This window comes from Oncorhynchus mykiss, chromosome 7 (genome assembly GCF_057628025.1).
Source record: "Oncorhynchus mykiss isolate SJ-2025 chromosome 7, ASM5762802v1, whole genome shotgun sequence".
Classification (NCBI taxonomy): Eukaryota; Metazoa; Chordata; class Actinopteri; order Salmoniformes; family Salmonidae; genus Oncorhynchus; species Oncorhynchus mykiss.
Genome location: NC_143028.1, coordinates 4,869,350 through 4,894,458, shown reverse-complemented (window position 1 = coordinate 4,894,458; position 25,109 = coordinate 4,869,350). Strand labels below are relative to the sequence as shown.

The following is a 25,109-nucleotide window of genomic DNA, read 5'->3' as shown; positions in this document are numbered from 1 at the left end:
GCGGCAGCCCCTCGGTAGTAGACCGGTTAGCTACCACGACACGGTAGTAGACTGGTGGCGGCAGCCCCTCGGTAGTAGACTGGTGGCGGCAGCCCCTCGGTAGTAGACTGGTGGCGGCAGCCCCTCGGTAGTAGACTGGTAGCTACCACGCCTCGGTAGTAGACTGGTGGCGGCAGCCCCACGGTAGTAGACTGGTGGCGGCAGCCCCTCTGTAGTAGACTGGTGGCGGCAGCCCCTCTGTAGTAGACTGGTGGCGGCTGCGCCGCGGTGGTAGACTGGTGGCGGCAGCCCCTCGGTAGTAGACTGGTGGCGGCAGCCCCTCGGTAGTAGACTGGTGGTGGCAGCACCACGGTAGTAGACTGGTAGCGGCAGCCCCTCTGTAGTAGACTGGTGGCGGCAGCCCCTCGGTAGTAGACTGGTGGCGGCAGCCCCTCTGTAGTAGACTGGTGGCGGCTGCGCCGCGGTGGTAGACTGGTGGCGGCAGCACCACGGTAGTAGACTGGTAGCTACCACGCCTCGGTAGTAGACTGGTGGCGGCAGCCCCTCGGTAGTAGACTGGTGGCGGCAGCCCCTCTGTAGTAGACTGGTGGCGGCAGCCCCTCGGTAGTAGACTGGTGGCGGCAGCCCCTCGGTAGTAGACTGGTGGCGGCAGCGCCACGGTAGTAGACTGGTGGCGGCAGCCCCTCTGTAGTAGACTGGTGGCGGCAGCCCCTCGGTAGTAGACTGGTGGCGGCAGCACCACGGTAGTAGACTGGTGGCGGCAGCCCCTCTGTAGTAGACTGGTGGCGGCAGCACCACGGTAGTAGACTGGTAGCGGCAGCCCCTCTGTAGTAGACTGGTGGCGGCAGCCCCTCTGTAGTAGACTGGTGGCGGCAGCCCCTCTGTAGTAGACTGGTGGCGGCAGCCCCTCTGTAGTAGACTGGTGGCGGCTGCGCCGCGGTGGTAGACTGGTGGCGGCAGCACCACGGTAGTAGACTGGTAGCTACCACGCCTCGGTAGTAGACTGGTGGCGGCAGCCCCTCTGTAGTAGACTGGTGGCGGCAGCCCCTCTGTAGTAGACTGGTGGCGGCAGCCCCTCGGTAGTAGACTGGTGGCGGCAGCCCCTCGGTAGTAGACTGGTGGCGGCAGCCCCTCGGTAGTAGACTGGTGGCGGCAGCCCCTCGGTAGTAGACTGGTGGCGGCAGCCCCTCTGTAGTAGACTGGTGGCGGCAGCCCCTCGGTAGTAGACTGGTGGCGGCAGCCCCTCGGTAGTAGACTGGTGGCGGCAGCCCCTCGGTAGTAGACTGGTGGCGGCAGCCCCTCGGTAGTAGACTGGTGGCGGCAGCACCACGGTAGTAGACTGGTAGCTACCACGCCTCGGTAGTAGACTGGTGGCGGCAGCCCCTCTGTAGTAGACTGGTGGCGGCAGCCCCTCGGTAGTAGACTGGTAGCTACCACGCCTCGGTAGTAGACTGGAGAGGGACTGTAGGGTCTATGTTTGAGCACTGTTGGTGAGCTGTTTTTTGGAGAAGAGTCCATTTAAGAAGAGTGGGGGCTGCTGGTCGTTTGAATACTGTGTACTGTGTTATGGTCTATTTTGTTGTCCACCAGGCATGCCAACCGCAATGCCAGCTCTCGCTGTTTAGCGCATAAGTTGCCACGGCACTGGCAGTAGCAGGAGTTGGACTCATTTGTTGCCACAGCAGCCACACGACCACGCTGTATCTAAAGATACATACACTTTCTCTGTGTATGTGTGTGCTCAGCTCACAGCACCGCGGTGGGGAGCTGTGAATGAATTCTATGAATACGGGTCGGGAGGGAGGGCACGTCAAAGCTGCGCTACGCTAGCTGAATGCTAATGTCTGTTTCTGCTCTCTGTGGAGCGCTGCTGCTAGTCTCCATCTTTCTCACTCTCTTTCTCTGGACCTCTCTCTCTTTCCACACTTCGCTACCCTGGTTCCTTCTGTTTGTCTGGGGTTGTGTGTGTGGTTTGATGCTAGCCACACTGGGCTGACTGGAAGGGTGTGTGTGGTTTGTTAACGACGCCCGCCGCGCAGCGCTGTCTGACACAGGTAAATGAGCACATAGACAGAAGAGAGACTGCTGTCGACTTGATGCTTATTGGCTTTATTCTGCTGTTCTTATTCTGACTGGATTCTATCATTAACAATAAACTACAGGACTACATATTTCTCATTCTGACTGGATTCTATCATTAACAATATACTACAGGACTACATATTTCTCATTCTGACTGGATTCTATCATTAACAATATACTACAGGACTACATATTTCTCATTCTGACTGGATTCTATCATTAACAATATACTACAGGACTACATATTTCTCATTCTGACTGGATTCTATCATTAACAATATACTACAGGACTACATATTTCCGTTATCGAGAACCTTTTAGGTATATACATTCATATGCTATGCTTTTGTAACGACCCTGGCTTTATAAACGCTGAACTCGCGCCCCGGACCTCCGGCTAGAAGGTGGAGGGTTGGAGACCTGCTCCCTGCTGTTTCATTACATTGGTGTCAGAAGAGATCGGACCTCCCATCCACGACAGTGCGTGTGCTTGGCCGACGCGCTCTTTGAAAGGAGGGAGTAGTGTAACCACCCTGGGTTTATAAGAGCAGAAATCGACCCTGCCGCACGAGCATGCTTTTGCGGCACAGTCGATAGCACGCTGGACTTCGGGCTCGAAGGTCGAGGGTACGAGACCTGCTCCCTGCCTGTTTCATTACACTATGTTGTTGTCTTAGGTCTCTCTTTATGTAGTGGTGTCTCGTCTTGATGTGTGTTTTGTCCTATATTTACATTTTTAATCCCAGCCCCACGTCCCCGCAGGAGGCGTTTTGCCTCTTGGTAGGCCGTCATTGGAAATACGAATTTGTTCTTAGCTGACTTGCCTAGTTTTAATAAAGGTTATATAAATAAATAAAATATTCTCATTGTGTTAGCCATAGTCACCTTGCTTTGGTCAGGCCTTGGAGTCAGCAAACTGTCTATAGAATTGCAATTCATTCCAATTCTTTGCCACTGTGACTCATGACATGAGTCATGTTAAAGAGATACTTCAGGATTTTGGCAATGTTTCCCAGGAGTCAGAAGAACTCGTGGATACCATGTATATGTCTCCGCATGCGGTTTGAACGAAGTTGCTAACTAGCGCAACTGTAAAAGCCAACTAGAGTTTTCGCAATGCCTAGAAGTGTCTACCTCTAACGTCCTTCATACTGCACTCAAACATACAACTGGTATCCACAAGTTCATCTGAGGCTGGGGAAGTAAATAAATCATGAAGCATCCCTTTAACTCATAAGGCCAGGCACAGAAAGTGAAAGTAAGTGAATTGAAATTGAATCCCTCCTCAATGGAAAAATAATTGGCAGTTTTTTAAAATTCCAAACCTGAATTCAATTTGGTTTAATCCCCTTTACTGAATGGAGTTGGGTGGGGAGAAACAATTTAATGGCCCCTGCTTCCCTGCTGTTGGGTTAAAGAAGCTCTCTGCTAGGAGGCATTCCGGCTCAAACATACTCTCCAGTGGCTCAGAATCCCAGGTTTTTAGGAGCAACTGCGCAGCCATTGTGGATATGGTCCATAACTGGCCAGCCTGAGCCATCACACACAGCCATCCAAATCCATTACCCAGATGTTAGTAGAAAATATATGGGACCGTTCAGGAGGGACAGATTGACTGGGCTATTTTGAGCCGCCCAGGCAGCCGTTTGATAAGACTTATTGAAAAATGAAAGGCTCGGCGACCACTCCACAGCATTTGCATAGAGATGGGAATCAGAGCGGAGGCTCCTGTAATGGCTTACCTTCCACTGCCCTGGTTGAGAGGATGAGGGATGAGAACCTCACAGATCCAGTTCTATGGACCAGTTCCAGTTCGATCTCTCTTGGACACCATCTTCTGATATTAGAAGGACTGGCTAAGAGGGGCAAGGTAGTGTTGAGTCAGTCTGATACAGATAGTGTAGTAGGTATTATACTGAGGAATAACACAGGGTCTAGGTAGGGTTGAGTCAGTCTGATACAGATAGTGTAGTAGGTATTATACTGAGGAATAACACGGGGTCTAGGTAGTGTTGAGTCAGTCTGATACAGATAGTGTAGTAGGTATTATACTTAGGAATAACACAGGGTCTAGGTAGGGTTGAGTCAGTCTGATACAGATAGTGTAGTAGGTATTATACTGAGGAATAACACGGGGTCTAGGTAGTGTTGAGTCAGTCTGATACAGATAGTGTAGTAGGTATTATACTTAGGAATAACACAGGGTCTAGGTAGGGTTGAGTCAGTCTGATACAGATAGTGTAGTAGGTATTATACTGAGGAATAACACAGGGTCTAGGTAGGGTTGAGTCAGTCTGATGCAGATAGTGTAGTAGGTATTATACTGAGGAATAACACAGGGTCTAGGTAGGGTTGAGTCAGTCTGATACAGATAGTGTAGTAGGTACTATACTGAGGAATAACACAGGGTCTAGGTAGGGTTGAGTCAGTCTGATACAGATAGTGTAGTAGGTATTATACTGAGGAATAACACAGGGTCTAGGTAGGGTTGAGTCAGTCTGATACAGATAGTGTAGTAGGTATTATACTGAGGAATAACACAGGGTCTAGGTAGGGTTGAGTCAGTCTGATACAGATAGTGTAGTAGGTACTATACTGAGGAATAACACAGGGTCTAGGTAGTATGGAGTCAGTCTGATACAGATAGTGTAGTAGGTATTATACTGAGGAATAACACAGGGTCTAGGTAGGGTTGAGTCAGTCTGATACAGATAGTGTAGTAGGTATTATACTGAGGAATAACACGGGGTCTAGGTAGGGTTGAGTCAGTCTGATACAGATAGTGTAGTAGGTATTATACTGAGGAATAACACAGGGTCTAGGTAGGGTTGAGTCAGTCTGATACAGATAGTGTAGTAGGTATTATACTGAGGAATAACACGGGGTCTAGGTAGTGTTGAGTCAGTCTGATACAGATAGTGTAGTAGGTATTATACTTAGGAATAACACAGGGTCTAGGTAGGGTTGAGTCAGTCTGATACAGATAGTGTAGTAGGTATTATACTGAGGAATAACACAGGGTCTAGGTAGGGTTGAGTCAGTCTGATACAGATAGTGTAGTAGGTATTATACTGAGGAATAACACAGGGTCTAGGTAGGGTTGAGTCAGTCTGATACAGATAGTGTAGTAGGTACTATACTGAGGAATAACACAGGGTCTAGGTAGTATGGAGTCAGTCTGATACAGATAGTGTAGTAGGTATTATACTGAGGAATAACACAGGGTCTAGGTAGGGTTGAGTCAGTCTGATACAGATAGTGTAGTAGGTATTATACTGAGGAATAACACGGGGTCTAGGTAGGGTTGAGTCAGTCTGATACAGATAGTGTAGTAGGTACTATACTTAGGAATAACACAGGGTCTAGGTAGGGTTGAGTCAGTCTGATACAGATAGTGTAGTAGGTATTATACTGAGGAATAACACGGGGTCTAGGTAGGGTTGAGTCAGTCTGATACAGATAGTGTAGTAGGTATTATACTGAGGAATAAAACAGGGTCTAGGTAGGGTTGAGTCAGTCTGATACAGATAGTGTAGTAGGTATTATACTGAGGAATAACACGGGGTCTAGGTAGGGTTGAGTCAGTCTGATACAGATAGTGTAGTAGGTACTATACTGAGGAATAACACAGGGTCTAGGTAGTGTTGAGTCAGTCTGATACAGATAGTGTAGTAGGTATTATACTGAGGAATAACACGGGGTCTAGGTAGGGTTGAGTCAGTCTGATACAGATAGTGTAGTAGGTATTATACTGAGGAATAACACAGGGTCTAGGTAGGGTTGAGTCAGTCTGATACAGATAGTGTAGTAGGTATTATACTGAGGAATAACACAGGGTCTAGGTAGGGTTGAGTCAGTCTGATACAGATAGTGTAGTAGGTATTATACTGAGGAATAACACAGGGTCTAGGTAGGGTTGAGTCAGTCTGATACAGATAGTGTAGTAGGTATTATACTGAGGAATAACACAGGGTCTAGGTAGTGTTGAGTCAGTCTGATACAGATAGTGTAGTAGGTATTATACTGAGGAATAACACGGGGTCTAGGTAGGGTTGAGTCAGTCTGATACAGATAGTGTAGTAGGTATTATACTGAGGAATAACACAGGGTCTAGGTAGTGTTGAGTCAGTCTGATACAGATAGTGTAGTAGGTATTATACTGAGGAATAACACAGGGTCTAGGTAGGGTTGAGTCAGTCTGATACAGATAGTGTAGTAGGTACTATACTGAGGAATAACACGGGGTCTAGGTAGGGTTGAGTCAGTCTGATACAGATAGTGTAGTAGGTATTATACTGAGGAATAACACAGGGTCTAGGTAGTATGGAGTCGGTCTGATACAGATAGTGTAGTAGGTATTATACTGAAGAATAACACAGGGTCTAGGTAGGGTTGAGTCAGTCTGATACAGATAGTGTAGTAGGTATTATACTGAGGAATAACACAGGGTCTAGGTAGGGTTGAGTCAGTCTGATACAGATAGTGTAGTAGGTATTATACTGAGGAATAACACAGGGTCTAGGTAGGGTTGAGTCAGTCTGATACAGATAGTGTAGTAGGTACTATACTGAGGAATAACACAGGGTCTAGGTAGTGTTGAGTCAGTCTGATACAGATAGTGTAGTAGGTATTATACTGAGGAATAACACAGGGTCTAGGTAGGGTTGAGTCAGTCTGATACAGATAGTGTAGTAGGTATTATACTGAGGAATAACACAGGGTCTAGGTAGTATGGAGTCAGTCTGATACAGATAGTGTAGTAGGTATTATACTGAGGAATAACACGGGGTCTAGGTAGGGTTGAGTCAGTCTGATACAGATAGTGTAGTAGGTATTATACTGAGGAATAACACAGGGTCTAGGTAGGGTTGAGTCAGTCTGATACAGATAGTGTAGTAGGTATTATACTGAGGAATAACACGGGGTCTAGGTAGGGTTGAGTCAGTCTGATACAGATAGTGTAGTAGGTATTATACTGAGGAATAACACAGGGTCTAGGTAGTATGGAGTCAGTCTGATACAGATAGTGTAGTAGGTATTATACTGAGGAATAACACAGGGTCTAGGTAGGGTTGAGTCAGTCTGATACAGATAGTGTAGTAGGTATTATACTGAGGAATAACACAGGGTCTAGGTAGGGTTGAGTCAGTCTGATACAGATAGTGTAGTAGGTACTATACTGAGGAATAACACAGGGTCTAGGTAGTATGGAGTCAGTCTGATACAGATAGTGTAGTAGGTACTATACTGAGGAATAACACAGGGTCTAGGTAGGGTTGAGTCAGTCTGATACAGATAGTGTAGTAGGTATTATACTGAGGAATAACACGGGGTCTAGGTAGGGTTGAGTCAGTCTGATACAGAGGGTTTAGAGGAGACCCTCCCTCCCTGTCTTCTCCTCGGTTAGAGGAGACCCTTATCCCTCGGTCTCCTGTCTGTGGAGACCCTAACCCCTCTGTCCCCTGTCTGTGGAGACCCTAACCCCTCTGTCACCTGTCTGTGGAGACCCTAACCCCTCGGTCTCCTGTCTGTGGAGACCCTAACCCCTCTGTCACCTGTCTGTGGAGACCCTAACCCCTCGGTCTCCTGTCTGTGGAGACCCTAACCCCTCTGTCTCCTGTCTGTGGAGACCCTAACCCCTCTGTCCCCTGTCTGTGGAGACCCTAACCCCTCTGTCACCTGTCTGTGGAGACCCTAACCCCTCTGTCCCCTGTCTGTGGAGACCCTAACCCCTCTGTCTCCTGTCTGTGGAGACCCTAACCCCTCTGTCCCCTGTCTGTGGAGACCCTAACCCCTCTGTCCCCTGTCTGTGGAGACCCTAACCCCTCTATTCTCTGTGGCCTATCTAGGATGTAGTGCTGTACTGCCTGGAAAACAGGGTGTGTGACGTCAATCACCGTGACAACGCGGGCTACTGTGCGCTGCACGAGGCATGTGCACGTGGCTGGCTTGCTATCACTCAGCACCTGCTGGAGCACGGTGCCGACGTCAACTGTAGCGCCCAGGAAGGCACCAGGTAGACACACACACACACACACACTTAAGCATGGACACTCACTTTCTCTCTCACTAACACACAGGCCAGACATATGGACACGGACAATTGCCTTCCAAGGCTCTGTACATAACGCCAGTGTGTGTGTGTGGCGTGTCTGTCTCCCTCCCCCCCAGGCCCCTACATGACGCGGTGGAGAATGACCATCTGGAAGTGGTCCGTCTGCTGCTGTCCTACGGAGCTGACCCAACCCTGGCTACGTACTCTGGCCGCAGCCTCCTCCGCATGACACACTCCCACGGCATGGAGGGATTCCTCTCTGGTAAGACTGCTTTAGAGATGGTGTGTGTGTGTGTTCCTCATCTGTGGGGGACACAGTATCATCCTCGGGAGTTGCACCGCGTTACCCCACTATCAGGTTACTTAGCAACAGCTGCAGAGGGGTCGTCCTCTAAGGGCTGGCCCTTGTGAGCGGTGCAGTGAGGGGGAGAGAGGTTGCCTGACGACTCAAACAGAATACTTCCACTGTTCTATGTTCACTACATACTTCAGTCTGAGACTGCCGTCAGGGAGGTCGTTGGTGGGGACGTCAGGGAGGTCGTTGGTGGGTGCCGTCAGGGAGGTCGTTGGTGGGGACGTCAGGGAGGTCGTTGGTGGGGACGTCAGGGAGGTCGTTGGTGGGGACGTCAAAACAAAGTCACCGGCGATTGGATCAATGACGAACTTTCAAAACACGGCTTTGCCTACGTGTATTCTGGCTCTGGCCCAACACAGCGGTTTCTGGGGGCCAGGACAGGGAACTGACGGCCTCATTACACACACACAGACACACACACACGCCCAGGCACCACACAGTTTAAATGGATGGTGAGGAGATATACCAAGGGGAAGTAGAGGACAGCGTTCCATTGAGTGCTTGAGAGAACCGCAGTGAGCTAGCATCCCTCGCTCCCTCTCTCTCTCTTCCTCCCTCCCTCTCTTCCTCTCTCTCTCTTCCTCCCTCCATCCGTTCTCTATTTCAGGGCATTATTAATCAGCCCTGCTCTGGCGCGCACACACACACACACACACACACACACTTTCCTCCTCTTATACACACTCCAACAGCGATTGCCAAACGGTGCCTAGTTCACTCCACTCACCTAACCTGATCTGTGCTTCCCAGAGAGAGAGAGAAAACGCACAACAAATCCAATTCATTTAGTTAAAAGGGGGATTAGAATTTCCCCCTTCAGTTCAATTCCACAGTGGCCCACACTGCTGCTTCAGCTCCAGCCCTCTCTGCCTCTCTCCACTCACTAATCCTCAAGTGTTGATGAGTTGATACTATTTTACATAAGCCTGCCCACTAGGAGCACCCCAGAACCCACTAGGAGCACTCCCTCCCTCCTTGTCCTCTCCTCCCTCCCTCCCTCCCTGTCTTCTCCTCCCTCTCTTCCCTCTGGCCTTTCTGCCCCTCTTCCCTCCCTGGACTCTCCTCTCTCTCTTCCCTCCCTGGACTCTCCTCTCTCTCTTCCCTCCCTCCCTGGACTCTCCTCTCTCCCTGGACTCTCCTCTCTCTCTTCCCTCCCTGGACTCTCCTCTCTCTCTTTCCTCCCTGTACGCTTCTCTCTCTCTTCCCTCTCTGGACTCTTCTCTCTCTCTTCCCTCCCTGGACTCCTCTCTCTCTTCCTTCCCCTGGACTCTCCTCTCTCTCTTCCTTCCTCTGGACTCTCCTCTCTCCCTTCCCTCCCTGGACTCTCCTCTCTCTCTTCCCTCTCTGGACTCTCCTCTCTCCTTCCCTCCCTGGACTCTCCTCTCTCTCTTCCCTCCATGGACTCTCCTCTCTCTCTGGAGTCTCCTCTCTCTCTTTCCTCTCTGGACTCTCCTCTCTCTCTGGACTCTCCTCTCTCTCGTTCCTCTCTGGACTCTCCTCTCTCTCTGGACTCTCCTCTCTCTCTTCCCTCTCTGGACTCTCCTCTCTCTCTTCCCTCCCTGGACTCTCCTCTCTCTCTTCCCTCCCTGGACTCTCCTCTCTCTCTTCCTTCCTCTGGACTATCCTCTCTCCCTTCCCTGCCTGGACTCTCCTCTCTCTCTTCCTTCCTCTGGACTCTATTCTCTCTCTTCCCTCTCTGGACTCTCCTCTCTCCTTCCCTCTCTGGACTCTCCTCTCTCTCTTCCCTCTCTGGACTCTCCTCTCTCTCTTCCCTCCCTGCACTCTCCTCTCTCTCTTCCCTCTCTGGACTCTCCTCTCTCTCTTCCCTCTCTGGACTCTCCACTCTCTCTTCCCTCCCTGGACTCTCCTCTCTCTCTCTCTGGACTCTCCTCTCTCTCTCTGGACTCTCCTCTCTCTCTCTGGACTCTCCTCTCTCTCTTCCCTCCCTGGACTCTCCTCTCTCTCTCTCTGGACTCTCATCTCTCTCTCTGGACTCTCCTCTCTCTCTTCCCTCTCTGGACTCTCCTCTCTCCCTTCCCTGCCTGGACTCTCCTCTCTCTCTTCCTTCCTCTGGACTCTCTTCTCTCTCTTCCCTCTCTGGACTCTCCTCTCTCCTTCCCACTCTGGACTCTCCTCTCTCTCTTCCCTCTCTGGACTCTCCTCTCTCTCTTCCCTCCCTGCACTCTCCTCTCTCTCTTCCCTCTCTGGACTCTCCTCTCTCTCTTCCCTCTCTGGACTCTCCACTCTCTCTTCCCTCTCTGGACTCTCCTCTCTTTCTTCCCTCCCTGGACTCTCCTCTCTCTCTTCCCTCTCTGGACTCTCCTCTCTCTCTTCCCTCCCTGGACTCTCCTCTCTCTCTTCCCTCCCTGGACTCTCCTCTCTCTCTCTGGACTCTCCTCTCTCTCTCTGGACTCTCCTCTCTCTCTCTGGACTCTCCTCTCTCACTTCCCTCGCTGGACTCTCCTCTCTCTCTCTCTGGACTCTCCTCTCTCTCTCTGGACTCTCCTCTCTCTCTTCCCTCTCTGGACTCTCCTCTCGCTCTTCCCTCCCTGGACTCTCCTCTCTCTCTTCCCTCTCTGGACTCTCCTCTCTCTCTTCCCTCTCTGGACTCTCCTTTCTCTCTTCCCTCTCTTGATTCTCCTCTCTCTTTTCCCTCCCTGGACTCTCCTCTCTCTCTCTCTGGACTCTCCTCTCTCTCTCTCTCTCTCTGAGCACCCCAGAACCCACTAGGAGCACTCCCTCCCTCCTTGTCCTCTCCTCCCTCCCTCCCTCCCTGTCTTCTCCTCCCTCTCTTCCCTCTGGCCTTTCTGCCCCTCTTCCCTCCCTGGACTCTCCTCTCTCCCTGGACTCTCCTCTCTCCCTGGACACTCCTCTCTCTCTTCCCTCCCTGGACTCTCCTCTCTCTCTTCCCTCCCTCCCTGGACTCTCCTCTCTCCCTGGACTCTCCTCTCTCTCTTCCCTCCATGGACTCTCCTCTCTCTCTTCCCTCCCTGGACTCTCCTCTCTCTCTTTCCTCCCTGGACGCTTCTCTCTCTCTTCCCTCTCTGGACTCTTCTCTCTCTCTTCCCTCCCTGGACTCCTCTCTCTCTTCCTTCCCCTGGACTCTCCTCTCTCTCTTCCTTCCTCTGGACTCTCCTCTCTCCCTTCCCTCCCTGGACTCTCCTCTCTCTCTCTTCCCTCTCTGGACTCTCCTCTCTCCTTCCCTCCCTGGACTCTCCTCTCTCTCTTCCCTCCATGGACTCTCCTCTCTCTCTGGAGTCTCCTCTCTCTCTTTCCTCTCTGGACTCTCCTCTCTCTCTGGACTCTCCTCTCTCTCTTTCCTCTCTGGACTCTCCTCTCTCTCTGGACTCTCCTCTCTCTCTTCCCTCTCTGGACTCTCCTCTCTCTCTTCCCTCCCTGGACTCTCCTCTCTCTCTTCCCTCCCTGGACTCTCCTCTCTCTCTTCCTTCCTCTGGACTATCCTCTCTCCCTTCCCTGCCTGGACTCTCCTCTCTCTCTTCCTTCCTCTGGACTCTCTTCTCTCTCTTCCCTCTCTGGACTCTCCTCTCTCCTTCCCTCTCTGGACTCTCCTCTCTCTCTTCCCTCTGGACTCTCCTCTCTCTCTTCCCTCCCTGCACTCTCCTCTCTCTCTTCCCTCTCTGGACTCTCCTCTCTCTCTTCCCTCTCTGGACTCTCCACTCTCTCTTCCCTCCCTGGACTCTCCTCTCTCTCTCTGGACTCTCCTCTCTCTCTCTGGACTCTCCTCTCTCTCTCTGGACTCTCCTCTCTCTCTTCCCTCCCTGGACTCTCGTCTCTCTCTCTCTGGACTCTCATCTCTCTCTCTGGACTCTCCTCTCTCTCTTCCCTCTCTGGACTCTCATCTCTCCCTTCCCTGCCTGGACTCTCCTCTCTCTCTTCCTTCCTCTGGACTCTCTTCTCTCTCTTCCCTCTCTGGACTCTCCTCTCTCCTTCCCTCTCTGGACTCTCCTCTCTCTCTTCCCTCTCTGGACTCTCCTCTCTCTCTTCCCTCCCTGCACTCTCCTCTATCTCTTCCCTCTCTGGACTCTCCTCTCTCTCTTCCCTCTCTGGACTCTCCACTCTCTCTTCCCTCTCTGGACTCTCCTCTCTTTCTTCCCTCCCTGGACTCTCCTCTCTCTCTTCCCTCTCTGGACTCTCCTCTCTCTCTTCCCTCCCTGGACTCTCCTCTCTCTCTTCCCTCCCTGGACTCTCCTCTCTCTCTCTGGACTCTCCTCTCTCTCTCTGGACTCTCCTCTCTCTCTCTGGACTCTCCTCTCTCTCTTCCCTCCCTGGACTCTCCTCTCTCTCTCTCTGGACTCTCCTCTCTCTCTCTGGACTCTCCTCTCTCTCTTCCCTCCCTGGACTCTCCTGTCTCTCTTCCCTCCCTGGACTCTCCTGTCTCTCTTCCCTCCCTGGACTCTCCTCTCTCTCTTCCCTCCCTTGACTCTCCTCTCTCTCTCTGGACTCTCCTCTCTCTCTTCCCTCTCTGGACTCTCCTCTCTCTCTTCCCTCCCTGGACTCTCCTGTCTCTCTTCCCTCTCTTGATTCTCCTCTCTCTTTTCCCTCCCTGGACTCTCCTCTCTCTCTCTCTCTTCCCTCTCTTGATTCTCCTCTCTCTCTATTCCCTCCCTGGACTCTCCTCTCTCTCTCTGGACTCTCCTCTCTCTCTTCCCCCTCTGGACTCTCCTCTCTCTCTTCCCTCCCTGGACTCTCCTGTCTCTCTTCCCTCCCTGGACTCTCCTGTCTCTCTTCCCTCCCTGGACTCTCCTTTCTCTCTTCCCTCTCTTGATTCTCCTCTCTCTCTTCCCTCCCTGGACTCTCCTCTCGCTCTCTTTGGACTCTCTCTCTTCCCTCTCCGGACTCTCCTTTCTATCTTCCCTCCTTGGACTCTCTTCCCTCCCTGGACTCTCTCTCCCTTCCTGGACTCTCTCTCCCTCTCAGGCCTTCCCTCCCTGGCCTCTGGGACTTCTACAGGGATTCTCTGGGATTTTGTTTCCTAATCCTGTTATTTGCGAGGTAGATCTCTCGTTCCCGAATGCCTTGGACTGAGCAGGGAAACAAAACAACAGCTGAAATAGCCGTGTGTTTCCGTGTCTGTGTGGAGCTGGAAGTATGGTGGTGATGTAACACAGAGGCGGTGTGTGTCGGTAGAGAGACGTATCTCCATTGACACACACACACACACACACACACACACACACACACACACTGCCCTGAGCGCTGAGTGCTGCAATATCGTGACCCACATTACCCAGGGAGAGCAGAGAGCTGGGGGCAGAAGGAGGGGTGGACGGGGGTAGCAATCAGAGCCAGGCACCTCTCTTTTCTTCTCTTCTCTGCTCTCCCTCGCTCCCTCTCTCCCTCCGCTCTCCTCCCCTAATCACCACTTCCCACTTAGCATTTAAAACGGCTGCTTCCCCCGCAAACCACAGAGCAGCATGGCCACAGAGCAGCACGGCCACAGAGCAGCACGGCCACAGAGCAGCACGGCCACAGAGCAGCACGGCCACAGAGCAGCACGGCCACAGAGCCAGCCTGTCATTTAGAGCTATGGGGAGCACAGTGCTCAGCTATACCCTGCTGACACACACACACACACACACACACTGCAGAGAGGCATATATACAAGCCAGCACTAACAAATGAACACACTCAGTGGCGTTGCAGGGTAATAGCCTCTTCATCCTTCCTTCCGTGCTCTCGTTCCCTTCCTCTCTCCGTCTCAACTCCCAGGCTTTGTGTAAGACCACGTTAGAGACCGAGCGAGCGGAAGGCACGGCAAGCGCAAGGAAGCTAGAAACAGTGAGTGTGTGAAATAGAGAGAGTGAGTACGACTAAAAGACAGATGGAGGGAGCGTGAAGAGAGAGAGAATGAAATATAGAGGGAGGGTTAGTGTGACAGAGAGAACTGGAACGAGGCTGAGCAAGCATGAAGGAGCTAGAGAGAGAATGAAAGATGGAGCGAGAGGAAGTAGAGAGAGAGGGAGAGAGAGAAGGGGGGCATGGTAAATCGGCAGGTTTGTATGGATGTGCTGCCTGCCAGTCTGATTTCTACCTCCTCCCCCAATGTGTTCCCTCTCCCTGGGAGCTCTAATCAGCAGCTAGCACAACACACACTTTCTTACTTTCCTTCGCCTCGTTCTTTCTCTCTCCTTTCTCTCTCTTTCTCTCCCTTTTCCATCTCCCTAATACCCCTCTCTCTCTCTACCACTCTCTCCTTTCCCTCTCTGCCTCGCTCTCTCCTTTCCCTCTCTGCCTCTCTTTCTCCTTTCCCTCTCTGCCTCTCTCTCTCCTTTCCCTCTCTGCCTCTCTCTCCTTTCCCTCTCTGCCTCTCTCTCTCCTTTCCCTCTCTTCCTCTCTCTCTCCTTTCCCTCTCTGCCTCTCTCTCCTTCCCTCTCTGCCTCTCTCTCCTTTCCCTCTCTGCCTCTCTCTCCTTTCCCTCTCTGCCACTCTCTCTGCCTCTCTCTCTCCTTTCCCTCTCTGCCTCTCTCTCTCCTTTCCCTCTCTGCCTCTCTCTCTCCTTTCCCTCTCTGCCTCTCTCTCCTTTCCCTCTCTCTCTTTCTCTGTCGTTCCGTGGGTTTTTTAATGAGGCTTAACTGCTGAATCCCTGAATGGCTGTAGCTGGCACAACACTCCCTTGCTGCCTCTGGCACTGCCACACTACCCACCCAACGCCAAGCCCCCGCACAGCTGCCCCCGCTCCCACACCGGCTCCCTGTGCGCAAGCACACACACACAAACACGCACACACACACAGAATGCAAACATAGTGACCTGCTGTCCAAGCAGCCGGAGCCGTTTTTAAATGAACACTCGGTGGAGTGAACACCCGGTGATTTAAGTGTGTGTGTGTGTGTGAGAGCGTGCATGGCTCCCTAGCGGCTTTGAAGGCTCCCGAGTGGAATCTGATTAGAGATGCATGTCTGACACACACTGCCGTGCTCCGCCTGTTCCACCGTGAGGCAGAGTGGGGGGCCAGGGTGGGGGGCGGGGGGACAGGGTGGGGGGCCAGGTTGGGGGGCGGGGGCCAGGGTGGGGGGCCGGGTGGGGGGCGGGGGGCAAAGGTGTGGGGGGCGTGGGGGCCAGGGTGGGGGGGCGGGGGGCCATGGTGGGGGGCGTGGGGGCCAGGGTGGGGGGCGGGGCTTATACGGCCTCTTTTCCTGTTTATAGCTGTACTGTGTCTCTCTGCTCTGTCCCTGTTTATAGCTGTACCGTGTCTCTCTCTGCTCTGTCCCTGTTTATAGCTGTACCGTGTCTCTCTCTGCTCTGTCCCTGTTTATAGCTGTACCGTGTCTCTCTCTGCTCTGTCTCTGTTTATAGCTGTACCGTGTCTCTCTCTGCTCTGTCTCTGTTTATAGCTGTACCGTGTCTCTCTGTCTCTGCTCTGTCCCTGTTTATAGCTGTACCGTGTCTCTCTCTCTCTCTCTGCTCTGTTCCTGTTTGAAGCTGTACCGTGTCTCTCTCTCTCTGCTCTGTCCCTGTTTATAGCTGTACCGTGTCTCTCTCTCTCTCTGCTCTGTCCTTGTTTATAGCTGTATCGTGTCTCTCTCTCTCTACTCTGTCCCTGTTTATAGCTGTACCGTGTCTCTCTCTGCTCTGTCCCTGTTTATAGCTGTACCGTGTCTCTCTCTGCTCTGTCTCTGTTTATAGCTGTACCGTGTCTCTCTCTGCTCTGTCTCTGTTTATAGCTGTACCGTGTCTCTCTCTGCTCTGTCTCTGTTTATAGCTGTACCGTGTCTCTCTCTCTCTGCTCTGTCCCTGTTTATAGCTGTACCGTGTCTCTCTCTCTCTCTCTGCTCTGTTCCTGTTTATAGCTGTACCGTGTCTCTCTCTCTCTGCTCTGTCCCTGTTTATAGCTGTACCGTGTCTCTCTCTCTCTCTCTGCTCTATTCCTGTTTATAGCTGTACCGTGTCTCTCTCTCTCTACTCTGTCCCTGTTTATAGCTGTACCGTGTCTCTCTCTCTCTGCTCTGTCCCTGTTTATAGCTGTACCGTGTCTCTCTCTCTCTGCTCTGTCCCTGTTTATAGCTGTACCGTGTCTTTCTCTGGTCTGTCCCTGTTTATAGCTGTACCGTGTCTCTCTCTGCTCTGTCCCTGTTTATAGCTGTACCGTGTCTCTCTCTGCTCTGTCCCTGTTTATAGCTGTACCGTGTCTCTCTCCCCCTGCTCTGTCCCTGTTTAGAGCTGTACCGTGTCTCTCTCTGCTCTGTCCCTGTTTATAGCTGTACCGTGTCTCTCTCTCTCTGCTCTGTTCCTGTTTAGAGATGTACAGTGTCTCTCTCTGCTCTGTCCCTGTTTATAGCTGTACCGTGTCTCTCTCTCTCTGCTCTGTCCCTGTTTATAGCTGTACAGTGTCTCTCTTTGCTCTGTCCCTGTTTATAGCTGTACCATGTCTCTCTCTGCTCTGTCCCTGTTTATAGCTGTACCGTGTCTCTCTCTGCTCTGTCCCTGTTTATAGCTGTACCGTGTCTCTCTCTCTCTGCTCTGTCCCTGTTTATAGCTGTACCGTGTCTCTCTCTGCCCTGTCCCTGTTTATAGCTGTACCGTGTCTCTCTCTGCTCTGTCCCTGTTTATAGCTGTACCATGTCTCTCTCTGCTCTGTCCCTGTTTATAGCTGTACCGTGTCTCTCTCTGCTCTGTCCCTGTTTATAGCTGTACCATGTCTCTCTCTGCTCTGTCCCTGTTTATAGCTGTACTGTCTCTCTCTCTGCTCTGTCTCTGTTTATAGCTGTACCGTGTCTCTCTCTCTCTGTCCCTGTTTATAGCTGTACCGTGTCTCTCTCTCTCTGTCCCTGTTTATAGCTGTACCGTGTCTCTCTCTCTGCTCTGTCCCTGTTTATAGCTGTACCGTGTCTCTCTCTCTCTGCTCTGTCCCTGTTTATAGCTGTACCGTGTCTCTCTCTGCTCTGTCCCTGTTTATAGCTGTACTGTGTCTCTCTCTGGTCTGTCCCTGTTTATAGCTGTACCGTGTCTCTCTCTCTCTGTCCCTGTTTATAGCTGTACCGTGTCTCTGTCTCTCTAGAGTATTTTTCCGACCTGAAGGGGCGTGAAGACACTGACGAAGGCATCTACTGGGAGTTTTACGGCAGCGCCGTGTGTGGTGAGTACACACACACACACACACACACACAGGAGAAGAGAGGGAGAGAAAGGAGCAGCAGGAAGAAGACAGAGACCCTCAGGTAAATCTCTGTGGGAGTCTTCTCGGAGGAGACCAGCATTGATTCAGAAGGACAACATCAGAAAAAGAGAACAGTTGCTTCTCTTGTATCCGATAGATTTCCCCTCCCAGCTACGGAGCGAGCTACGCTTTTGTGCCTACCTCACCTCCTGCCTCCCTACTCTCCTGCCTCCCTACTCTCCTGCCTACCTCCCCTCCTGCCTCCCTACTCTCCTGCCTCCCTACTCTCCTGCCTACCTCCCCTCCTGCCTCCCTACTCTCCTGCCTCCCTTCTCTCCTGCTTACCGCCCCTCCTGCCTCCCTACTCTCCTGCCTACCTCCCCTCCTGCCTCCCTACTCTCCTGCCTACCTCCCCTCCTGCCTCCCTACTCTCCTGCCTACTTCCCCTCCTGCCTCCCTACTCTCCTGCCTCCCTACTCTCCTGCCTCCCTACTCTCCTGCCTCCCTACTCTCCTGCCTACCTCCCCTCCTGCCTCCCTACTCTCCTGCCTCCCTACTCTCCTGCCTACCTCCCATCCTGCCTCCCTACTCTCCTTCTTACCTCCCATCCTGCCTCCCTACCCTCCTGCCTCCCTACTCTCCTGCCTACCTCCCCTCCTGCCTCCCTACTCTCCTGCCTCCCTACTCTCCTGCCTACCTCCCATCCTGCCTCCCTACTCTCCTGCCTACCTCCCCTCCTGCCTCCCTACTCTCCTGCCTACCTCCCCTCCTGCCTCCCTACTCTCCTGCCTACCTCCGCTCCTGCCTCCCTACTCTCCTGCCTCCCTACTCTCCTGCCTACCTCCCATCCTGCCTCCCTACTCTCCTGCCTACTTCCCCTCCTGTCTCCCTACTCTCCTGCCTACCTCCCCTCCTCCCTCCCTACTCTCCTGCCTACCTCCCCTCCTGCCTCCCTACTCTCCTGCCTACCTCCCCTCCTGCCTCCCTACTCTCCTGCCTCCCTACTCTCCTGCCTACCTCCCCTCCTGCCTCCCTCCCCTCCTGCCTACCTCCCCTCCTGCCTCCCTACTCTCCTGCCTCCAAACCACAGTTTCTCCCATGTATTGCTTACGATCAATATTGATGGCCCATGTGGAAATCCAACTTGCAACCTTCGCATTGCCGACACCCACCATGCTCCAACCAACTGAGATATGTGGATCTCAATGCCATGCAGAAAGGTCTCCGGTTTTAACTAGTGATGCTATGGAGGTTTGAGCTCCAAAGAGCGAGAGAGAGAGAGGGGGGGGGGGGGGGGGGGCTACTACAGAATGGGCCCCACTCCAGCTGTTAGGAAAGCAAATTCCCTCCTTTCCCACTCCCTCTATCCTCCTCTCTCCACTCCCTCTATCCTCCTCTCTCCACTCCCTCTATCCTCCTCTCTCCACTCCCCCTATCCTCCTCTCTCCACTCCCGCTATCCTCCTCTCTCCACTCCCCCTATCCTCCTCTCTCCACTCCCACTATCCTCCTCTCTACAATCCCTCTATCCTCCTCTCTCCACTCCCCCTATCCTCCTCTCTCACTCCCCCTATCCTCCTCTCTCACTCCCTCTATCCTCTCTCCACTTTCTCTATCCTCCTCTCTCACTCCCTCTCTCCTCCACTCCCTCATCCTCTACTCCCTCTATCCTCCACTCCCTCTATCCTCTCCACTCCCTCTATCCTCTCCACTCCCTCTATCCTCTCCACTCCCTCTATCCTCTCTCCACTCCCTATATCCTCTCCACTCCCTCTATCCTCTCCACTCCCTCTATCCTCTCCACTCCCTCTATCCTCTCTCTACTCCCTCTATCCTCTCTCCACTCCCTCATCCTCCTCTCTCCACTCCCTCATCCTCCTCTCTCCACTCCCTCTATCCTCTCTCCACTCCCTCATCCTCCTCTCTCCACTCCCTCATCCTCCTCTCTCCACTCCCTCATCCTCATCTTTCCACTCCCTCATCCTCCTCTCTGCACTCCCTCATCCTCCTCTCTCCACTCCCTCATCCTCCTCTCTCCACTCCCTCATCCTCCTCTCTGCACTCCCTCATCCTCCTCTCTGCACTCCCTCATCCTCCACTCTCCACTCGCTCTACCATCCCCTCTCCACTGCCTCTATCCTCCCCTTTTCTCCCCTTTCCCGCTATCCTCCTCTCTCCACTCCCGCTATCCTCCTCTCTCCACTCCCACTATCCTCCTCTCTCCACTCCCGCTATCCTCCTCTCTCCACTCCCACTATCCTCCTCTCTCCACTCCCTCTATCCTCCTCTCTCCACTCCCTCTATCCTCCTCTCTCCACTCCCGCTATCCTCCTCTCTCCACTCCCACTATCCTCCTCTCTCCACTCCCTCTATCCTCCTCTCTCCACTCCCCCTATCCTCCTCTCTCACTCCCCCTATCCTCCTCTCTCACTCCCTCTATCCTCTCTCCACTTTCTCTATCCTCCTCTCTCACTCCCTCTCTCCTCCACTCCCTCATCCTCTACTCCCTCTATCCTCCACTCCCTCTATCCTCTCCACTCCCTCTATCCTCTCCACTCCCTCTATCCTCTCCACTCCCTCTATCCTCTCTCCACTCCCTATATCCTCTCCACTCCCTCTATCCTCTCCACTCCCTCTATCCTCTCCACTCCCTCTATCCTCTCTCTACTCCCTCTATCCTCTCTCCACTCCCTCATCCTCCTCTCTCCACTCCCTCATCCTCCTCTCTCCACTCCCTCTATCCTCTCTCCACTCCCTCATCCTCCTCTCTCCACTCCCTCATCCTCCTCTCTCCACTCCCTCATCCTCCTCTTTCCACTCCCTCATCCTCCTCTCTGCACTCCCTCATCCTCCTCTCTCCACTCCCTCATCCTCCTCTCTCCACTCCCTCATCCTCCTCTCTGCACTCCCTCATCCTCCTCTCTGCACTCCCTCATCCTCCACTCTCCACTCGCTCTACACATCCCCTCTCCACTGCCTCTATCCTCCCCTTTTCTCCCCTTTCCCGCTATCCTCCTCTCTCCACTCCCGCTATCCTCCTCTCTCCACTCCCACTATCCTCCTCTCTCCACTCCCGCTATCCTCCTCTCTCCACTCCCACTATCCTCCTCTCTCCACTCCCTCTATCCTCCTCTCTCCACTCCCTCTATCCTCCTCTCTCCACTCCCGCTATCCTCCTCTCTCCACTCCCACTATCCTCCTCTCTCCACTCCCTCTATCCTCCTCTCTCCACTCTCTCTATCCTCCTCTCTCACTCCCTCTATCCTCCTCTCTCACTCCCCCTATCTCCCTCTCCCACTCCCTCTATCCTCCTCTCTCCACTCCCTCTATCCTCCTCTCTCCACTCCCTCTATCCTCCTCTCTCCACTCCCTCTATCCTCTTCTCTCCACTCCCTCTATCCTCCTGTCTCCACTCCCTCTATCCTCCTCTCTCCACTCTCGCTATCCTCCTCTCTCCACTCCCTGTATCCTCTTTTCTCCACTCCCACTTTCCTCCTCTCTCCCTCTATCCTCCTCTCTCCACTCCCTCTATCCTCCTCTCTCCACTCCCTCTATCCTCTTCTCTCCACTCCCTCTATCCTCCCCTCTCCCGCTATCCTCCTCTCTCCACTCCCGCTATCCTCCTCTCTCTACTCCCGCTATCCTCCTCTCTCCACTCCCGCTATCCTCCACTCTCCACTCCCGCTATCCTCCACTCTCCACTCCCGCTATCCTCTTCTCTCCACTCCCTCTATCCTCCTCTCTCCACTCCCGCTATCCTCCTCTCTCCACTCCCTCTATCCTCCTCTCTCCACTCCCGCTATCCTCCTCTCTCCACTCCCTCTATCCTCCTCTCTCCACTCCCTCTATCTTCCTCTCTCCACTCCCTCTATCCTCCTCTCTCCACTCCCTCTATCCTCTTCTCTCCACTCCCTCTATCCTCTCCACTCCCTCTATCCTCCTCTCTCCACTCCCGCTATCCTCCTCTCTCCACTCCCGCTATCCTCCTCTCTCCACTCCCGCTATCCTCCTCTCTCCACTCTCTCTATCCTCCTCTCTCACTCCCTCTATCCTCCTCTCTCACTCCCCCTATCCTCCTCTCTCCACTCCCGCTATCCTCCTCTCTCCACTCCCTCTATCCTCCTCTCTCCACTCCCTCTATCTTCCTCTCTCCACTCCCTCTATCCTCCTCTCTCCACTCCCTCTATCCTTTTCTCTCCACTCCCTCTATCCTCTCCACTCCCTCTATCCTCCTCTCTCCACTCCCGCTATCCTCCTCTCTCCACTCCCGCTATCCTCCTCTCTCCACTCCCGCTATCCTCCTCTCTCCACTCTCTCTATCCTCCTCTCTCACTCCCTCTATCCTCCTCTCTCACTCCCCCTATCCTCCTCTCCCACTCCCTCTATCCTCCTCTCTCCACTCCCTCTATCCTCTCAACTCCCTCTATCCTCCTCTCTCCACTCCCTCTATCCTCTCTCCAGTCCTGGAATCACAGGAATGTGAGGCATGAGGGTCTATTAGAGACCCACGACAAACTACCAATTAACCCCCCTCTCCCTCCTCCTCTGCTGACTCCCTCCTTTCCTCCCCTCATCCCCTCCCTTTCTCCAAATTGTGAAATGTCCCTCAGACCACAGCCGCCCCCCGTGTTAGAACAGCAGGGAGAGGTTGGACTTCCAGCTGGAGAGGACAGAGAACTGTATTACATTCCTGCATCATATTACAAACAGAAGTTGAAGGTCATAATTCATCTTTCTCTGTGATTTGAGTGTCACCGGTGACAACTTTGTAGAAATTCTTCAAGGTCGTTTCAAATATTGCCTAATGTACAACGCTAATATTTCATCCCCTCTTCCCGCAAGAACACAGCTAGATATTCCATGCTAATACCACCCCTAGTCCTGTGAAGGCAGAAGTGGATGAAGTGGGGGTGGACGGCTGCTGGGATCTCTCCACACCTGCATTATTCAACACACTGATGCACACACACCCTGCGGTCGGTTCGGTGGGCTGAGTGGAGCTGGGCGCCCCAGGGCAACACCTGGCTGCTTCATGCTATCATTGGAGGGAGGGGGGGGGGGGCAGCCAGCCAGCCAGCAGTACAATGCTCTGACTGTGCCTGTTTGACGAGGCTGACCTTATCTGCCACAGGCATTTATCTCCAGCTCAACCCTGGCTGTGTGTGTTGTGGGGGGTGATGCAGGTGTAGACAGTCATGTGTGTTTCATTTGGAATGTTTGTATGTGCCCACCTGTTTGAGTTCTGTAACCTGACCTGTGTAGTACTCACCTGTCATCGTCACTGATACAGAATAGTGTTGTAACAGTGTGTTTGGTCATCTCTACAGAATAGTGTTGTAACAGTGTGTGTGTGTGTGTGTGTGTGTGTGTGTGTGTGTGTGTGTGTGTGTGTGTGTGTGTGTGTGTGTGTGTGTGTGTGTTGCAGAGTCAGGTGAGGACCCAGCAGCCTATGACATCCTGGCTAACCCCCCAGGCCCAGGAGAGGAGGAGGAGGAGGACTCGAGGCAGGGCTTTGAGTTTGAGTTCTCTGACCGACCCCTCCTGCCCTGCTACAACATTCAGCTCTCCCTCTCACAGGGGTAAGTGTCTGTGTGTCATTATAGGCCCCAGAAATAACATTTTTCCTTCCGGTTCTGACTATAGTTTTGAATCGGTTTCTGTCCTGCAGTAAGCAAAATAATGAGCTTTAGTCTGTCCACCTGTGACCGCCCATTACATTACAGTATTGTCACGGTTACCCAGCCACATTATAACAGTGTTGTTGTTCTCACCAGTAACCCTACACTTCACTGCATGTTGGGTTCCCTCCATCCATCCGTCCCTCCTCTCCCCCTATCCAGTGTGTTATTAAACAGACGAGAGGAGGGATCATTACGATCAGGGTATCGATAAAGTCATTAGTCACACCGACCTGGGGGAGGGAGGGGGGAGGGTCATTAGTCACACCGACCTGGGGGAGGAAGGGGGAGGGTCATTAGTCACACCGACCTGGGGGAGGAAGGGGGGAGGGTCATTAGTCACACCGACCTGGGGGAGGGTCATTAGTCACACCGACCTGGTGGAGGCAGGGGGGAGGGTCATTAGTCACACCGACCTGGGGGAGGAAGGGGGAGGGTCATTAGTCACACCGACCTGGGGGAGGGAGGGGGGAGGGTCATTAGTCACACCGACCTGGGGGAGGAAGGGGGAGGGTCATTAGTCACACCGACCTGGGGGAGGAAGGGGGAGGGTCATTAGTCACACCGACCTGGGGGAGGGAGGGGGGAGGGTCATTAGTCACACCGACCTGGGGGAGGAAGGGGGAGGGTCATTAGTCACACCGACCTGGGGGAGGGAGGGGGTAGGGTCATTAGTCACACCGATCTGGGGGAGGGAGGGGGAGGGTCATTATGATCAGGGTATCGATAAAGTCATTAGTCACACCGACCTGGGGGAGGGAGGGGGAGGGTCATTAGTCACACCGATCTGGGGGAGGGAGGGGGAGGGTCATTATGATCAGGGTATCGATAAAGTCATTAGTCACACCGACCTGGGGGAGGAAGGGGGGAGGGTCATTAGTCACACCGATCTGGGGGAGGGAGGGGGGAGGGTCATTAGTCACACCGACCTGGGGGAGGGAGGGGGGAGGGTCATTAGTCACACCGACCTTGGGGAGGGAGGGGGGAGGGTCATTAGTCACACCGACCTGGGGGAGGGAGGGGGGAGGGTCATTAGTCACACCGATCTGGGGGGGAGGGGGGAGGGTCATTAGTCACACCGATCTGGGGGAGGGAGGGGGGAGGGTCATTAGTCACACCGACCTGGGGGAGGGAGGGGGGAGGGTCATTAGTCACACCGACCTGGGGGGGGGAGGGGGGAGGGTCATTAGTCACACCGACCTGGGGGAGGGAGGCGGGAGGGTCATTAGTCACACCGATCTAGGGGAGGGAGGGGGGAGGGTCATTAGTCACACCGACCTGGGGGAGGGAGGGGGGAGGGTCATTAGTCACACCGATCTGGGGGAGGGAGGGGGGAGGGTCATTAGTCACACCGATCTGGGGAGGGAGGGGGGAGGGTCATTAGTCACACCGACCTGGGGGAGGGAGGGGGGAGGGTCATTAGTCACACCGATCTGGGGGAGGGAGGGGGGAGGGTCATTAGTCACACCGACCTGGGGGAGGGAGGGGGGAGGGTCATTAGTCACACCGATCTGGGGGAGGGAGGGGGGAGGGTCATTAGTCACACCGACCTGGGGGAGGGAGGGGGGAGGGTCATTAGTCACACCGATCTTGGGGAGGGAGGGGGGAGGGTCATTAGTCACACCGACCTGGGGGAGGGAGGGGGGAGGGTCATTAGTCACACCGATCTGGGGGAGAGAGGCGGGAGGGTCATTAGTCACACCGATCTTGGGGAGGGAGGGGGGAGGGTCATTAGTCACACCGACCTGGGGGAGGGGGGGGGGAGGGTCATTCGTCACACCGATCTGGGGGAGGGAGGGGGGAGGGTCATTAGTCACACCGA

General features: G+C 53.5%; 1 protein-coding gene across 6 annotated transcripts in view; it reads left to right on the top strand.

The window, feature by feature from the left end:
• The window catches only part of LOC118965242 (BCL-6 corepressor), a 98,493-nt gene that overhangs the window by 69,387 nt on the left and 3,997 nt on the right, over window positions 1-25,109 (top strand). For all 6 annotated transcript variants that reach the window (XM_090239920.1, XM_090239919.1, XM_090239917.1 and 3 more), the window contains 4 exons: window positions 7,932-8,098; window positions 8,254-8,399; window positions 17,512-17,589; window positions 23,035-23,188. In XM_090239920.1, the coding sequence (XP_090096046.1) occupies window positions 7,932-8,098; window positions 8,254-8,399; window positions 17,512-17,589; window positions 23,035-23,188 (545 nt within the window). The remainder of the gene's footprint in view (window positions 1-7,931; window positions 8,099-8,253; window positions 8,400-17,511; window positions 17,590-23,034; window positions 23,189-25,109) is intronic.